General features: G+C 34.0%; 3 protein-coding genes across 5 annotated transcripts; 2 read left to right on the top strand and 1 right to left on the bottom strand.

Annotated features, from left to right (window-relative positions):
- Positions 1–181: 181 nt before the first annotated feature.
- LOC105831172 (galactokinase) lies at positions 182–9,780 on the bottom strand. Its single transcript, XM_012671145.3, has 8 exons — positions 9,200–9,780; positions 4,257–4,361; positions 3,963–4,169; positions 2,602–2,788; positions 2,275–2,417; positions 1,191–1,488; positions 671–992; positions 182–596 (listed from the first exon to the last, which is right to left on the bottom strand). Exons 3-8 carry the CDS (start codon positions 4,122–4,124, stop codon positions 527–529), a joined length of 1,182 nt encoding a protein of 393 aa, XP_012526599.1. The 5' UTR covers positions 4,125–4,169; positions 4,257–4,361; positions 9,200–9,780; the 3' UTR covers positions 182–526.
- On the top strand, positions 5,752–8,884 carry LOC105831171. Of its 2 annotated transcripts, none has more exons than XM_036293450.1 (10): positions 5,752–6,156; positions 6,703–6,889; positions 6,973–7,108; positions 7,182–7,399; positions 7,456–7,516; positions 7,611–7,739; positions 7,842–8,180; positions 8,396–8,478; positions 8,560–8,699; positions 8,738–8,884. In XM_036293450.1, the coding sequence occupies exons 1-9, from the start codon at positions 6,120–6,122 to the stop codon at positions 8,684–8,686; spliced, it is 1,317 nt and encodes a 438-aa protein (XP_036149343.1). In that variant the 5' UTR covers positions 5,752–6,119; the 3' UTR covers positions 8,687–8,699; positions 8,738–8,884. The 2 variants fall into 2 exon arrangements, with proteins under 2 accessions (XP_036149343.1, XP_036149344.1); XM_036293451.1 differs by having other exon boundaries at positions 8,560–8,695; positions 8,732–8,884.
- Positions 9,781–9,786: 6 nt separating the features above from the next.
- On the top strand, positions 9,787–17,966 carry LOC105831169 ((E3-independent) E2 ubiquitin-conjugating enzyme). 2 transcript variants are annotated; one of them, XM_012671139.3, is made up of 8 exons: positions 9,787–10,017; positions 10,227–10,400; positions 10,478–10,636; positions 11,329–11,988; positions 12,066–12,276; positions 12,535–12,718; positions 13,141–15,155; positions 15,241–17,966. In XM_012671139.3, the coding sequence occupies exons 1-8, from the start codon at positions 9,787–9,789 to the stop codon at positions 15,624–15,626; spliced, it is 4,020 nt and encodes a 1,339-aa protein (XP_012526593.1). In that variant the 3' UTR covers positions 15,627–17,966. The 2 variants fall into 2 exon arrangements, with proteins under 2 accessions (XP_012526593.1, XP_036149340.1); XM_036293447.1 differs by lacking the exon at positions 9,787–10,017 and having other exon boundaries at positions 10,265–10,400; positions 10,491–10,636.
- The last annotated feature ends 94 nt before the right edge of the window (positions 17,967–18,060 follow it).

The raw sequence follows: 18,060 nt of genomic DNA on the forward strand, positions 1-18,060 counted from the left end.
TGATGTCAAATTACTCTAACTTGCTACCTGGATATTCAACAGCTTGAAAATTTTATCTTTTACTTCAACATTAATCTTGACTTTTACCAAATTCTTAATTTATAATTACTAACATTCCACACTTGTTTGCTTACTTTACTTGTTAAGAAGTTTTAAAATTTTAAATTTTTTCAACAATGAGTAACGGCTGTAATCTGTTTTATTATTAATTTTGCAATTAAACAATCTTTTTTTCTGTATGTAACGCCAATATTATAAGCCATCTCTCATATATCATCGTTAAGGTAAACATAAATTGCGATAGCATTGCATTGTAAATAACTTCACTGTAAATATATCAGATTCCGCTACAAAAAATATGTGTGCATTTGATAAACATGTGTAAACCACACACACATATATATATTATATATGTGTATATATATATATACATCTTGAAAAATCAATTATGTATTTTAAAGTATTGTACAATTGTTAACATAATATTGTAAAATATGTACATGTGTATAAGAAATTAATATTAATGCTAATTGACGCTGATTTCTCGAGCACCTCCAAACGGAGTCGCAATGTAGAACGCAGGTGTACCGAGATATCTACAAATGAAAATTATTTAACAGCATTTATATAAAACAAAGCTTAACTTAATACAAATGGAAAAGACACTAACTTTGCTTTTATGTGTTGGATTGCCCTATCGACCGCATCCTTTCTCAACAGAGTTACGGTGCAACCACCGAAACCCGCGCCCGTCAAGCGGCTTCCTAACACGCCGTCTATCTCTCTAGCCGCCGAAACCAGAGAATCGAGCTCCTTGGACGAAACCTCGTAATCGTCGCGTAATGAATTATGACTTTCATTCATTAATCGCCCAAATTGCTGAAAGTCACCTTTCTCAAGCGCCACCGCACCGTCCAGAGTTCGTTGTATTTCCGCGACCACGTGACGAGCTCTTTTTACTACATGATCGGACGCATTTTGTGATGTTAACACTAAAAACACATTAATCTATTATGTGTAGAGAAATAGAAAACAACAGCTATGTTAATTTATTATTTGTATTATATTAAAATTGATATACAAAATGATTATTTAATAAAATAAAATTTAGATAAAAGAAAATTTAGGTAAGGATATTATAAAACTAAAAAATACAAACAATGTATAAAATTTTCTAAAATTCTCGTTACCTAAAATATCATTCATATTTGCATCTCTCAAACTCTTCTTGCCCAATAGTTTCGCAGCCTCGTAGCAACAATCTCTGCGCTCGCAATAAGCGCTCGAACTCAGTTTGTGCGGTGCGTTTGAATTTGTTATGAGAAAAGCGTAATTATCTAAGTGTAGCATCGGTATTTGTTTAGTGACAAGATCACGACAATCGAGTAAAAGGGCACAACCTTCCTTGCCCATAGATGAGATAAATTGATCCATTATACCACAGGGCACTCCAGCAAAATCATGCTCTGCCTTTTGACATGCTAAAGCCTATGTAAAATATGTATATTTATATAATAATATATATTATTAATATTATGTACATATTATGTATATAATTATATTAATTATATAGATAATATAATTGCATATTTTTAAAACATTATATTAATATAGTAATATTCATCCATACATAGGTACACATATACAAATAACAACGTTTTGAAAACTTTCTTGTGGATTTTTCCAAAGAATCTAAGTATTCAAATCTTAGAAAATAAATCTTGAGAATTTATCAATTTTTTAGAAATTTTTAACATTTTGCAACTCAAAAATACTCGTTGTGCACATATCGCACTGCAATCCTTGCTTTTTACAATTGCAGAATAATAAATACTTGAATACAGCTAATCAATTAATTACTTGCTGCTATAATTTGACTAATGAAACTTCGACGGAAATTTTTTTATATTTATTTATATTTAATATTTTTTTCTATATTATTTTTTATATTATAATATTTTATATTATATTTGAACATTGGTCGATATATTCAAATACCTTAAAATATACTGTAATTTCATAATGTAAAAATTTTATCGATAGAGTTACATGGGTTTTCAATGATGTTAATTTGATACCATCAGATCCCAAGATTAATTGATGAGCCCACCAAAAAATAATGTAGTCAGACAAAGTCTACAACTCTTTATACAAAAAACTTGAAACCTTCGAGATTTAAAGAATATTATTTAGAGGGCTGAAGAATATGACATTATTATGTTATACTATTAATGTTATTAAAAAGTTATGTAATCGCTGAAAGATCGCAATTACCTTCTGCTCTGGTTTCTCTGGTTTTTTCCCGCTCAGGGTCTCTAAGAAAGTATACGTGGCTACTTCTAAAGCCGCAGAACTACTGAGTCCGGAGCCCGCTGGGACAGTCGATACAATTACAGCATTGAACGCGGGGACGTCACCTAAAATGTGTATTGGACGATTGCGTTACCTAAGATTTCCCAGGACTATTGTAATCTTGCAGATTTTAAACCAAATTTTATTTATAAACGTTTCTTAGTAAACGTTAGAGATATAAATGCTTTCGAGTTTTTGAATAAATTATATTATGATGATTAAACGCGTGAATAATAAATATATACTTACAAATAAAATTGGCGATACATCCTTTTATATAGTTCGCCCATTTTGGCTCTCCCGGTTTTAGATCAGACCGACATCCGGCTTCGAATTCAAACTCATTTGTAGCACCGACCGCATTACTCAAAGAAAGAATTCGGGTTTTGTTACCAGAGTGAGACTTCCCGACTATCAGCGTGATCATAGGCAGTGCCTGATAATTAATTTGAAATTATTAAATGTTTCATTAACGATAGATTATTGTTTTACTATCAAACAGTGGTAAAGTCTGATCAAATTATTCAAAATATGCAGTTGTTAAATGAATTTAATAAATAGAAATAACTTCTATTAAATGGAAATAACGAGGGTTTCTAAAACCCCAATGTATATATATTCATCAAATAATGTGCGATAAAAGATAAGAGTTCTAAAAAAAACCTTTTTGATTAATAAAAAAGAATGCAACGACAGTTGCAATTGTGGATAATCAATAACGTCTATACCATTGCGTTACAAACGCCAATATTGTTTTATTGTAGCGTTTTCATTGATCGGCGTCACTTCAATGGCGTTTAAATTGCGCCAAAGTGGTGCGACAAACAAACGTTTGATAAATAATAGAGAATTCAATTATTTGCACGCTAATCTGTCCTGTAGTGCAGGTTCTTATAAAAATTTAATTACATATGCAAATTTATAGAATTAATAAAAAGTTAATTAAAAATAGCTTGTCAGTTAAAGTGCTTGTATTATGCTTTTTTGTCAGTTAGATGTATATACTTCCATATTTTGCAATTTTTAAAAAGTCTCACAATAGTGCAGGTAATCGAATTCACTAGAAATCTTATTTGCATTCTTTAGTTACGTAATTAATAGCATGTTGAAAAAACCGCAACGATGTTACGTGGCCCTGACATTCCATTTCGTAACCTCGTATGATAACATAGTAATGTGATAATAAAGATAATACGATTTACGCATAATTAATCATGATTCCCATAAATTAAGATCAATTTTGAATGGTATTTCAATTTGGTCGAATCACGTGTATTTCCTGCACTTTATGCATTAAAAAAATTTAATATTTCAAGAGGAAGTATATAGAGACCAGAGAACAAAAGAGAATAGAGAGAGAATAAAGAATAAAAAAAAATAGAGAAATCTTTTACTCGAAATTGAATTTGCTGCGCATCGCGCTTTTTATAAATCTTTTCACTTAGGGCGAAATTAAATAATAAAAAGTATATTAATTCTAAATAATTAATAGAATGTATTGATAATAAAAAATAAAATACGACAATTTAAGGGCGAGTAAAGAGAGAGAGAGAAAGAGCAGAGTTTCGCAAGCGAATGAATTTTTTACGTGCGTGACAAGAGAGCTTTACCATTGGCAGTACGAAGCCATCGTTATAGTCGGTATGCTCGCCGATGAGATTAACGCGTCCTGGCGCGTACACGCAAATGGAGGCCTGTTCGCCGAATTTCTCGGCGAAGGTCCGCAACGCCTTCACCTTAACGCTGTTGACATCTGGTAGCGGTGTTGCCATACCGAAATACCCGTTGAATTACGCTTGAGATGCACACGACGTGATCTACGGCGGAAGTGAGAATTAAGCGAGACTGATAACCACCGCGGCCAACAGTCGCGAAGATACTGATGCTAATATAAATCTTCTTACGTGATTAGCAAACAGAAACGACGTCGTTATCAGCGCAACCTCTTTACGCGTCTCGATGTAAAAACTTGAGTTCAACGATACATCACGGTACTTTTTGTTCGCGATCTGCAAGTACAATTATAAAATATTATTGTATTCTCATTGCATTGATATTTTTATATAATTAAAAAACATTGCAAATCTCCGATGAAAAAGAATATAATCTTATATTTTTAGAAACTTTTCACACATTTAAAATTTATAAATACCTCCAGTTTTTCAAATTTTATAAGTTTTTTATCAGAAATTATAGAATTGTGAAGAAATTTGAAATTTATATTAAAATTATGTAAAGACAAAATTTCTTTATTAATTATTCTAAGACAAAATTTTATCATATTACAAAATTATATCTTTAATATGTATTAATGTCTTAGAAAATTATTTTTTATTTAAGGTATTATTTAATTTAATTTATTCTTTATATTCCTTACAGGCGCAGCGATTAATATTAAACAATTTATTGTTTCATTATTTAATTAATTTAATAAATAATTTAATTATTAGACAGTTATTGACAAGATGGACATAAACGCAAACGTTATTTGCAAAAGTGTCTATTAGCGTTTATTGAGAATATTAATTGTATTTTTATCGTGTTCGTATTTATGACGTGCGCGAGCAGAATTGATAATTATAAAATAACTTATTTTATTATAATATTATTAAATTAATATTAAATTGTTAATTAATAATTAATTAACAAAGAATTAAATGATTAATAAGAGTATTAAATTGATAATAATCCCAAATAGCACAAAATATTTATCAAATATTTATAAAATATTTATAAGAAGGAAAAATATTTATGATAAATATTTTGTACATATTTTTATGTCCGAGTTTGCTAGGTATAAAAAAATTAAATAAAAAGAATTAAATGATAAATATTTATGAAAATATTTAAAATAAATATTTATACTATCATTATCAAAGAATATAAAAAATATTTCGAGTTCATGTACCATAAATATTTTTCAGTACATTTTAAAAATATATTCTATATATTGTTAATAATAATTTTTATATCATTTCTAAATGGTTTATGAAAAATAATTATATAATATTTAAAAAATATTTTTCGAAAATAAATTTGTGAAATATTTATGAATATTTATGATAAATTTTCTGTGCTAAATTTTCTGGGATACCATATTATTAAAAAAATATTATATATATAATAAAAAATATATACTGAAATATATACGGAACACACAATATGTTTCGTTGCTGTGTGCGTCTAATATTATAGCGACAATAAATAAATGAATAAATAAATAAAATATATATTTCGTTTATATGATGATGCCTGAGTGAAGACGCGGCTCACGCGAGAATTACATGGAAGGGATACGCACACAGGGCGAAAGCGTGCACGTGACGCATACGTATACGTTCTCTCTCTGTACGCACACATACGCACATTCCCTTCATTCGATTCCAGCATGAGCCGCGTCTCGTCAGTCTTCGTTCCACTCGGCATCACCGGCCTAAATATTTTTACAGAAGTGTTGCCGCTAAAACGACATCCATTTGATCCATCTATGTACGGCGAACGCGATTCGGTGAATCCAGTTGCGCGACTTTACTACCACTACCACCACCGGCACCACCACCTGACCATTCCCATTGTCGCGCTGATATGTCAAGTGTCACCGGCATGGTGCAGGTGTTCTCGCTGACAAGGTTCAGTTGACGCGCGCGCACGTGCATATGTATATGTATGTCACGACAATAAACCGATTTCCCCAATTCCCGCGAGAGACATAGTACTATGGACGCGCCGTGGTCGATTTAACGCCAGTATTCCGTGGAGAATGTGCCATGTCGGTCTCGGATCCTCTCGTCAAAGAGCTGAAAGGTAATCTCGCGAGAGAGAGATGCAGCAGGTCAGGTTAGACGGGTCGTTAAATGTACGCCAGGACGCCAGGAGATCCGTGGCTCCTCCCTTTTCACGAATTTTCTTTTCAAAATTGTCGGACCATCAGCTTTCAATCATTTCCGTAATTGTTGTGATATTATTTTATTTTTGTTTAATTGATTTTTAATTTCTGCTGCACAAGAAACATTACTTTAATTGATAGTGTTATCGCGTTTGATTAGAATATATCTGTTTATGAGAGAGAAATGTTGCATTTTTGCATTATTTTAAAATATTAGAATTACTTGCATATATCAGTTTAATGTATTTAATCGTTATCAAATGGCAAGAATTATCACGTGTTGATAATAGCAATCGTATGTATTTTCTGAAAAAACGTTTTTTGCTAGTATTTAAAAGGGTATATATTGTCAATTGCCATTATTTTCTTTAACTATATTAATGATTTGTTTAATCTGTCTATGATAGAAATTTATGTTAACAAAATGTTTGAGAGATTATAGAGTAATTTTATATTTCTTTCAGGATGGACTCGAAAGCTGTTAGAACATACTGGAGAAATCACCGATGAAAATGAGGATCTATGTCACTTTTGCAAGTGCTTAGAAAATTGCTTGCAAAAGGGTTTACTGCCTACACTCGATAACATTGGATACTTAAAGGTACCTTATGCGTGGCACTGGTTAGAATATGTCGCAGAAAGGAATTACAGGTGCAAAATGATTTTCTTATTCTCTCTTCAGTATTCATGATTTTATATTTTGTTGTTATTTTAATGTCAAATGTGATTTTTAGTGGATACAATACGTTCCTTTTGGTAGTCGAGCAAGTGAAGCAAAATGCAAAGGTGCACACGCCTGCTGGGCGACTTCGTCTTTTGATAAGGATATGTTTGGTGCGAAGATGCCTTCACATGCCGGTAGAAATACTGGTGAGATGCCAAATACACTAATCATGCACATTTGTTAATTAGAATAATAGAAATTTGTAATTATATCTTTTAGACTAGAGTACCAGCTCTAGCTACTGAATTTTACAACTCGAAAAGCATCTTGGGAGATGACATTCTACGGGAGATATTACTATCTGTGTTACTGCAGTGCAGCAAGTTTAATTTTAAACTGAATTTGAGAAATGCAACTTTCCTGGATGACACCTGGCAGATACCAAGATGTGTAGCTTTGGAACTGGTACCTTGCAAAAGTTTAGGGATTTCTGTATGGTAAGCAAGATATTTGATAAAGAAAAAAAGAAGGATCTTATTTGTCACTATTGCAGTTTCACCAATGAAAAGGCATTGGTCGTCAATGTCAACGAGAAATCAGTAGCGGCTGAGGATGTAAGGAAAAAGTTATCTAAGTAGCTAATGTAACTTTTTTAAAAATTATAAATATTTTACATCTGATGTTATTTACACGCTGCCTGTAAATCAGAATAAAGTCGAAATTGGAGATGTACTGGACGAAATAAATGAGAATGTCATCAATGGCGATAGCAAAGGGAAACTACGTAAAATTATGAGGAAGGCTAGTGGACAACCAATAATGCTACATATCATTAAGGTATGTGTATCTTGCAAATGTTGCTTAAAAATAAAATACAATAGAACATATAATAGAATGTAATAGAAATATATGTATATGCTGATTATTGTATATTTTTAGCATTACACCAAAAAATCCTGTGAACTTTACGAACCAATAGTGCATCTTATAAAACATTCGGGCATCGAGAGCCTGAAGCCTTTAATACAGATATCAAGATCAGATCACGTGGAGGAAGTCACTAAAAAAAATCAAATCTCAAAGTTAAGAACAAAGACGTTAAGCAATGGATTCTTTGTTAAATATTGCGGCTCTGTGCATATCGGTATGGAGGGAGATGTTAAACAAATTGAGAAAGCCATTTGGCGCTTACTGAAATCGGGAAAAGTAAATCAAGTGCCTGTGCGATTTGAATGCTTAGAAATTGGAATTGTAGTAACTCAGGAAGCAGACAATCAGGTAAATTAATTTAACGTAACTACAGTTAAAAAAAGAATTATTGGCAGTTACAAATAGCGTCAATTTTCATTTTCTTGATTTTTCTATTTCAAACGTTAGATTTAAAATACTTTAGGATAACTTAAGATAACTTAAAATAATTTAGGATAATTTAGAATAATGTAAACAATATTGTAATTCATGTGTATTTTAAATTGAATAAAATATTTTTTTAGACAATATGCAAACAAAGTTATATGGAAATCTCATCATGTGGCCGTACTGTTAATATCCCAGATTATTTTGCATTCATTGCAGGGTGAGTTCTATCAAATTAATAAGCGTAAATCGAATGTTTTAAAATTATGCGCATAACTTTATCTATTTTATTCATTTTCAGAGAAACAAATTGTAACATGGCAACAAAATTTGATGCTTACATTTTCTATCATCGAAATGAAATCGAGGTTCAACAAATATTACAAAGTCTGGGACAAGGCTTTCAACGTACCCATTTTGCAGTATAAACTATATATATACATATATATATATATACATATATATATATATATATATACATATATATATATACATATATATCGAGATTTAAACTATATTATAGGAAAAGAGAATATTGTTATCTTTGTACTATCCTTATATTATTCATTAATATTTTTTCTCAAATTTGTGAAACCAAAGAATTTAATAAAATTATATTATATGTACGAACAATCAATTTATTCTACAATTATAATAATTTTACTAATGTTTTACATTTCATTATTATCACTCTTGTATATAAATATTAATATTCTTAATTAATAACGATATCTTTTTAAATTTCAGCAAATGTAGAAGTTTTACTTCTTTAAAATAAAAATGTGACTTTAAAAATATGTAATCAAATAAAATTTTTCATTTCATGTATTATTAATTTTACTAATTTCATACATGTCAATGTTTATTTTGATACAATAAAGTCAGAATTTTTTTTTTACATTCTATTTATATTTTCATCTTTTTCATGCGTGTATACATACCGATAGTTTACCAATCGCAGTAGGAGCAGAGTAACGTGTGCAACAGCAGACGATTGATAAGTTAATCAAATGATCTTTCTTATATCCTGTGCCGACAATCATAGCGCATGAACATCTATGTAGATGCGCTACGTTCCACTTGAAAACAGCTTTGCAGCGGATATATTTTTCTTCGCCAAAATTGCACCGAGTGTAGCATGTCAAAATCCCCGTGATTCACAGCTACTCCTAGAGAGGTCTCCGCGGAGGTCTCCCTCCCCTCTTCGATTCGTGAATTTCGACTGGAGTGGAATGCACAAGATGCAAAAGAATGCAGTAACAGGGCGATGTGTGTGCTCGCGCGACGTATGACCTGTCAACGTTGACGTTGACGTCGTCATCGTCATCGTCGCCGTTGCTGCCGTCGCCATCCGCCGTCGACTCGGCTCGGCTGCCGAGAAAACCTCGGCAGCATTCGGTGCTGCTCGACTCTCTTGGTGGAGAGCATTAGCGCCGGCGAGCGCTGGTGAGCGCCGGGCATCGACGGGCACGACGAGGAAATCGAGTTGGAGAGCGGTGCGGTCGTCCACCACGCAGGGTGAGGAAAGATGGCTGCCGCGGCGAACGTCGCACCGGAGAATCAGTACTTCTACGAGGATGTCGTCTACCGGTTGGACAAGCGGGGCAACGTCGTCTTCGGCATCGTCATGGAGAACGACGACCTGGACCTGTCAGAGGAGAGCACCGACAGCGAAGACAATCTGCCGAAGCGCAAGAAGGGCGAGATCCGGATGATCTGGCACCCGTCCGGTGTCGAGGAGTTGGTCAATTGCAAGAAGGTATGTCTACGTGAATTTTTCGCCGTGAGCCAGTGATCGTCACCGTCCCATTGATGGATTCCGAGACACGTCGTGTTTTCGTACGGTTCTTTTGACGAGTCCACCTTCTGCACTTGTCATTCGTTCAATTTTGGTTTACACTGTAATTTTTAATTAACTACATTTGAGTGTTGCTGTGCATGGAAATTTTTATTGCATTTTACTTCCAGGTTCATCTGGCCGATAGGACACTCATGCCTGGTGACGTCGTGCGTAGGATGATTAAGGGAAAGGATACACAGAGAGGCTATTGTAGGGATGTGGAGTTAACCGCCTGTGTACAAGTTATTGGTACCAAACAAGTTCTCACAGATATTAAGAGCGAAGATCTAATTCCATTGCAGGTATATTGACATCTCTGTGATAGATATAATCATGTGTCGTACTTACATACTGAAACACACAGTTGTGTTATTTGTAGGAATTTGCGACAGATATGGCGGTGTGCATGGACTCCTGGGTTGGCGGGATTAGAATGATGCACGTCAAATTATGGCTAGTAACACCAGATGGATCTCACTGTGTCATAAACGACATGGATTCCTGTGTGCTAGGACAATTGGAAGAGGCACGAGATAGCGTAAGATTAAATTTATTAATAGAGTTATCATAGAGTTATGTATAAAATATAAATAATCTATATTACATGTAAATTACTTAAACTATCTCTTACATATCATCTATGTGAACAATAATGGTTTATGGACCATGGAAGATTTAAATTTTATCAGAAGCAGTAAAAATTATATTTCTCATTTTTATTTGAAAAATTCATTTTATTAATACTAAAGAATCAGATACATTAACTATAAATTTAATTATCTTTTCCTGTATTATATGTTATCCAATTTATGATAATTTTAAATTTTTATTTATTTTTTTTTGCTTATATTGCTTTTAGATAAAAAGATTCGCATAAACAATACATAAATAATCTATAGATGTAATCTTAAAATTTATGGCACAATCTGATCATAAGTTAGAGTGGACTATTTAATAAGATCATAAATATTAATAAAATATGTAAAAAACTTAATTATGGTCAAAACTGGCTTTTACATGTAATATTACATGTAAATTTTAAATACAATTTTCAGTTTTTATAAATTATAACCAAATTATTTTATAAATTATAGCCAAATACAGTTAACTTAAAACGCAATTATAAAAAATTGAATAAATTTATATCACATTTATATTTAAAATTTAAACAGCAAGGATATATATATTTTTTACATATATATTTTTGATAATGATTGATTATATTTTTAGGATAATGATTTTCCACATCCGACCGAATTCTATCCTGGTCAGAGTCTGTGGGGTCCGATTCACTGTCTAGAGGAGGCGCAGTGGATACAGTGCACAAAAGAGATGAAAGCGAAGAGGAAATTAAAACCACAAAAAATAACTAAAGTGATTGTGGAAAAGGTGGAGACCGATTGGATAGGCGTGCGTTGGCAGTGCCGGGCTTACTCGAAAGACGGCGCCTGGTCCGATCAGGCGCAGCCAAATTTCGTGATCGAGGGTGAAGATTTGAAAAAAGTGAAATTGTTAAACGTATTCGAACCCTCGACGGTACAAGTCGGCAATCGTAATTTTTACATCATTAAGGGCAACGAAAACGTTATTACACGTGAACAGTGGCGAAAGCAACAGAGGGATATTTATCAAGTTCCTAAACAAAGTCCAAAAAAGACCAAAAATCCAAATATTACAGTGACAAAGTTGACGGACGATAAGAAGAAAGAACAGAAGAAGGATAAAACATCCGATCAGCAACCGGTAGAAGAGAACGGTCAAAGTAACGACGTTCATTCTCAAGATACAATAAGTAACAACGTTTTGCTGCTGCCGCCTCAAAATCAACGCGCTGAAAGTTCAGACGAATGGGATACGGAAGATACGGGTTCGCAAAGTGACTCTGCTTCGGTAATCATACTTTATCTTTTTCTTTTTCTTTGAAAAAAAAAATCGAAGATATCAATAGAGATGTGTGCGCCTTGTAGGTTTCTAGCTGCTGTTCCAGCATGTCATCAGTGGGAAAGAAAAAGAAGGGTCCTGCATTGATGACGAAAGTGCTGAAGAAAAAGAAATTGCGAAAAGCAAAAAAGAAAGTACCGCCTGTTCCATTAGTTCCCGGGACTAAAGTAGTCGTAGAAACGTTATCCACTAACACAAAAGCGAATGTGGTGTGGCAAGACGGCTCAGTAGAATTTGGTAATAAAATATTGATAATTATATTAATGATTGTATATATTTGTTAGAGAAAGAGAGTTGTTGCATATCGTGCAGTTATATAAAATATCTTCATTTTAAATATATAAGAATGAATTAGTTTTAATAATATGTTAATAATTTGCTTATTTCATTAATATTTATGTATTATTAACAGATTTATATATTATTAGTAGCTCAATTACTGAAAAAATTTTATATATTTAATGTTAATGTTAAACGTTATCCATTCTTTTTCAGGCATACCATCGACACAGTTATATCCAATTCATCACCTAGATGATAAGGAATTTTTCCCAGGTGATTTTGTCGTAGATCAGAAAGAAGAATCTAGAATGTATGGTGTTGTACAAAGTGTCGACCATCAAGGCCGTACTGCCAAAATAAAATGGTTCCGTACATATACTTCTAGTCAAAATCCAGAGTAAGTATTATAGTAAAAATACTTCAATATTTTCTTAATATATTACTTTTAAACAATAGTTTGATTTATTCAGATGTTTATATTAGCAGCATTAAATGATTATCAAATGCATTTTAACAGTAAATAAATAAAAATATTTAAATAGTAAATAAATAAATATGGAGACACTTATATTTTTTTAAGCCAGTGACACACGATGCTTGTGTGTACAAGATGGCTTGCTGGATGGAAATACTCTGTTCTGATTGATACATTTTTATCAAACTTCAGAAATGCACTAAGAGTATTTTCATGTAACAAACAATCTAGCGTGAAAATAAGTATTGTGTGCCACTGGATTTAGTTTTTAAGTTTCTAGAATTTAAAATCATTGCAAATAAAACAGTGAAATATTCTTTTTTAATTTGCTATTCTTTGCCCAGACCGATTTTTCTGGAGGAGCGTGAGGTGAGCGTTTACGATTTGAAGGATCATCCAGACTTTCAGTACCGACCGGGAACTTTAGTGATCCGAATAGCGAATTTCGAGGGCGAAGACGCCGGATGTACCGCTGGTCAAGTATTAGACAATTATCCAGAAGGACGAGTAAAAGTTTGGTGGATCGATGATCACATTAGCATGTGCTGGCCACAGGATTTGTACAAGGTTGGCGAATACGATAGCGATGAAGGAGAACTGTGGGATTCGTCGTCTGACTCGTCGTGGGAAACAGAACTCGAAGATTGTTTCATCGCGGATAATGATGGTACCGAGCAGACGGAATTGGATAACATAAAGCCGAAATTGGCGGCGCATATCGAGAAAGCTAGAATCGCAATGTCGCGATTAGAAGAGATCTTTACACAAAACCCGTCCCTGCAGACGACTGAAGTGATGAGAAAGCTCCTCGAGGTTTATAAAGATTGCCGTTACATGGATAAACTGATGGGTACTGCATTTTTCCACGAATGCCACTTCCAGGGACTTCTTGAGCGAGTGAGAGAACACGGCAGGGCGAACGTCGCGCAGCGCATGGCGGATCAAGTCACGAGGCTCTTTACGCCGAAATCCGAATACCCGGAAGAATGCATAGATAAAGATGACTCAAAAAAATCGAGCAACAGCGAGGATCCATGCGCGATTAGTATAACGGAGAAGCAGCAAATCGCTAGTACAGTTATCAACGAATCGGAGAACGACAATACACTAAATATTGAAAGCAATGCGAAAAAACAGAATGAGGAGGAGAATGTTAATCGATTATTCATATGTCCCAATCCAAATCCCGAGGATTCCGGATTATACTCGGCAGAAAACTCAAAGAAGGAGTCAGGCTCAAGCGAGTCCAGCGGAGAATTCCTCATAAGCGAGGACGTTATTAACGTACCGGAATGTTCGTCCACGATAAACGGTATAACCTCGCCCGAGAAAACCGAGCCGAATAAAGTGAAAAAAGTGCCGACGAGCCTGCTGACCTCTCAAAGTATCGGCACGTCACAAGTATGCGTCAAACTTTGTAATTTGATAAAAGCACAACTCGTATTGGCGCACGCTGAGGTGTCGAAGAGATTTGGTCTGGGAAAAATGTCACTGTCAGACGCGGAAAAGACCTCGTCCCCGCGGAAAAAGCAGAAGAGCGAGGAGGAAGAACGTCCGAACGAAATTGCGACGGATTCGACCTGTTCCATCGAGATTCCACCAACGGTTTACACTGAAGGCGAGGGTTTCTCCATTGAGGAAACTGCGCCTGATAGTCACAAATTTAAACTGACTATGTTCCAGCCTACCGATCTGACCAACTTTTTCCGTACGGTCTCCAAAGAGTTGAAACTGTTGAAAAGCTCACTCCCGCCAGGTGTTTGGGTGAAGGGATTCGAGGACCGTATAGATCTGTACTCCGTAATGTTCCGTGGTCCTGAGAAGACGCCCTATGAAGACGGACTCTTCCTTTTTGATTTCCAATTATCTGCCGACTATCCGGCTGCACCGCCTCTCTGTCATTACATATCTTATTGCAGCGACCGGCTGAATCCCAATCTATATGAAGATGGAAAGGTATGCGTAAGTCTGCTGGGTACGTGGTCCGGTCGTGGCACGGAAGTGTGGACAAGCTCGTCAACTCTGTTGCAAGTGATAGTCTCGATACAGGGTCTGATCCTTGTGAGTGAGCCGTACTTTAACGAGGCCGGCTTTGAGAAACAGAAGGGCTCGCAACAAGGGTGCGAGAATTCAAGAATGTACAACGAGATGGTGGTGCTGAAGCTGGTGCAAGCCCAAACTAAACTGCTGCTACATCCACCGCCTGTATTTAAGGACATAATCATCACACACTTTAAAAGACACGCTGAGAAGTTGCTGCAAAGATTGGAGTTGTGGATGGAGATATCTGAACAGCATAACAATCAGCATCCACTGTCTCCCGTTACTCCTACTACGTTTAAAAAAATTTCAGATATTGGTATACATAACATATGTCTTTTTACTTGTGATATCTATGATATTTTATCTGGAACATGATAACAAATTCTTGATTTTGTTTACAGATGAGAAAGTATTACCCGAGTTCCCGCTCATTCCAGCGTCTCGCGGTTTCTGTATAACTCTCCGCAAGACTCTAGCGACGTTCAAAACAGTGCTCATTAAAAAAAATATAATACAGAGGTCGGATGACTGGCAGGACAATGAAAACACCACGGAGTTATTAAATAATATCACAAATCAGTGCCAAGAAACGTCTGAATCTGTTGATGGTAAAGCAACAGAGTGTGACGGGAGTAGTAACAGCAATAGCAGCAGCAATACGCAAGAAAATAGCAAAAAGCCAACCTTAAATGGTAATCAGTTTAAGGAAGCGATTTCCGCAACGAATAGTTCCGCCGCGGCGCCGAGCGAAACGAAAAAAAATACTTCGAGCCAAAACACCAGCTAGCCACAAGGTAAAAGTAAGCATAAATCGAAATGCTTAGCCCGTTTAAATTATATGGCTATTCGGTAATAAAAGAGATATAAATATATTTATTAGAATGCATATATATACATATTCTCTATTATATATATTTATATATTATATCATTATAAATATATAAAATATATATATAGTTAATATACATATATATACATTTTCTAATAATTTATTGCAAACGAAATTTTGAATCATACACATACATATACACACACTTGCGATACGTATCTATTGGTGGTATTTAATAACGATGCGATAATTCCTAACAAAAGCTCCACGGCAGTTGTTGTTCCATAGCTAGAGAAGAGTTTGAAAATAATCATGAGAATAACCATAGCGACACTTAAAAGGCGCAATTAATTAGTTATAAAAAGAAATGTAACGTGCGCACATATACGTAACACGCACATACACGATTTCGTATACTATCTAGACGAACTATAAAATTCACAATGACATTTCGGCAAAGTAAAAAAAGGAAAGAAAAAACTTATATAATACTGTTCTCGCATTTAGTTCCGTATTTTTGAAGCGAAGGTATTATATGCGTTGTCGGTGACAAATAAAAAGTAGCTTTAATCAATCTAGCAAACAAAAAAAATATATATGTATCTTAAGTATATATATATATATATTTTTTTTTTGTAGTAGTGCGGAAATATGAGCAAAATTTACATTTCTGTAAAAAAAAAAAAAAAGAAAAGCTATGGAAGATAAAAGTCAGTAACAATATATTGGATTAATAAGAAAATCCAATAAGAATTAAAAAAATTTGTTAATTCTGCGCAGCGCATTTTCACGAAAGAATGCACTTTCACTAATAATTATTATCGGAATCGTAATTAGGTCGGTTATTCTTGTCGAAGTATTTCTTGAAGTTATTATGCCATCCAAGTATTACGACTATTCTCAAGCAAAGTGACTTTAATCGCAGGCGTGTGAGACATAGTTTAGAAAAAAATTTATATAGATGGGATCTTCATAATGGCTATGTCCGGTATTATGAATTTTCTTAGCATAGCTTGTAAAGGATAGATATTTAGAAAGAAATGCATTAATCTTTACTGTCAATTTTCCTTTTCCGAGATTTTCCATACATTCGTCGGAGATAGAATCTCCTTTCATTCCTATTATTTTTCGAAGTATATCACATGGAAGGACTGAATGTTTTATTTGATGTTTTACAATAATATTAATAATTATTACTTAATATGTTAATAATTAAGGTGCACCGTAATACATATGTAATATAATTTATTTATTTCGTTTATTTCGATTTGTAAGATGTATTGGGCGAGGAAGTTGTTTCCTGTGGAACTATAGTTTATCATGATGCTCATAAAAAAAATAGCAAGATGAAAAAACAGAAAAAACTCAGATCGATTCTATTTAGAATCATAGCACAAAATGGTAGCAGTATTCATAATAAATATTTATCGGGAATTATTTTGTCTCGTTCTTTTTTTTAAAGGATTTTCAAAGGAAACATGTACTCGCCGTCGTTCAATTGATTAACGGAGCTCTCAAAGTGTCGAATTTCCTACACGTCTTCGCTTAGTGAAAGACAGATAGGAAAGGTTCAAGAAATTTGTGGTGCTGACGAATAAAATTATATTAGAAAAGACAGCAATGTCTTTGGTCCTTGTTACGACTGTAAATGATTGTATATGCTAATAAGGATGGAGAAAGAGGCGCGTTGTGCGAAGTCGCCGAAATGTGAAACGGAATTGGGAATGCCTTGTACATGTGCCAGCTATATTTGTATTGATTACGATAATTATATTCATGAGTCGCGTTCACACATAAAGTTTTATTTCACGTCGCATTTCTTTCGAAAGAGAAAAAGAAACATTTGGCGAGAAAGAGTCGCCTGAATGTGAACGAATTACCACAATCACAGTCGATGCTTTCAAACGTAACACATATATGCAAAAAAAAGAATGTATTCTAGTCTGATGTGAAGTGTGTATGGCGGATTTTTATTTAACCTTTTTTTTTAATGGACTATGTTCTTCTCGCCTCTCCCCCATCGCTCTTTTTCGTTGTCATTCGTCATCAGACCCAATCATCACCATATGTTAAATTACATTTAAGATTTTGTATTTATTCTCTGAAATTATCGTTTTACATTATAAAATATATTTTTGGAGGCGTGCACATGCATACACACATTCGTTAAGTTCAATTCGTAATTTCATCGACTAACTGCATCGATCAAACTGAATAATTGCAATAATTCTGTAATAATTTGCTATGTAATTCAGTTTCCTTAATTTGGATCAATAAAAGATCATAAAAAGATGAAGGGATTTTGAAATGTCTTGTAATCTTCATCGAATGTACGATTATAGCCTTACAAGTTTTTAATCCTGCTACCTCATTTTTATTTTAATACATAGCA

This window comes from Monomorium pharaonis, chromosome 11, assembly GCF_013373865.1.
Source record: "Monomorium pharaonis isolate MP-MQ-018 chromosome 11, ASM1337386v2, whole genome shotgun sequence".
Classification (NCBI taxonomy): Eukaryota; Metazoa; Arthropoda; class Insecta; order Hymenoptera; family Formicidae; genus Monomorium; species Monomorium pharaonis.

Coding starts and splice junctions, on each gene's coding strand:
- LOC105831171 (XM_036293450.1), top strand. CDS start 6,120: ATGTCGGTCTCGGATCCTCTCGTCAAAGAGCTGAAAG. Junction 6,157..6,702: donor TCTCGTCAAAGAGCTGAAAG/GTAATCTCGCGA, acceptor TATTTCTTTCAG/GATGGACTCGAAAGCTGTTA. Junction 7,400..7,455: donor AGTTTAGGGATTTCTGTATG/GTAAGCAAGATA, acceptor TCACTATTGCAG/TTTCACCAATGAAAAGGCAT.
- LOC105831169 (XM_012671139.3), top strand. CDS start 9,787: ATGGCTGCCGCGGCGAACGTCGCACCGGAGAATCAGTACTTCTACGAG. Junction 10,401..10,477: donor AAGATCTAATTCCATTGCAG/GTATATTGACAT, acceptor TGTTATTTGTAG/GAATTTGCGACAGATATGGC. Junction 11,989..12,065: donor CGCAAAGTGACTCTGCTTCG/GTAATCATACTT, acceptor TGCGCCTTGTAG/GTTTCTAGCTGCTGTTCCAG.
- LOC105831172 (XM_012671145.3), bottom strand. CDS start 4,124: ATGGCAACACCGCTACCAGATGTCAACAGCGTTAAGGTGAAGGCGTTG. Junction 2,789..3,962: donor ATGGCTTCGTACTGCCAATG/GTAAAGCTCTCT, acceptor ATTAATTATCAG/GCACTGCCTATGATCACGCT. Junction 2,418..2,601: donor ATGTATCGCCAATTTTATTT/GTAAGTATATAT, acceptor TACACATTTTAG/GTGACGTCCCCGCGTTCAAT.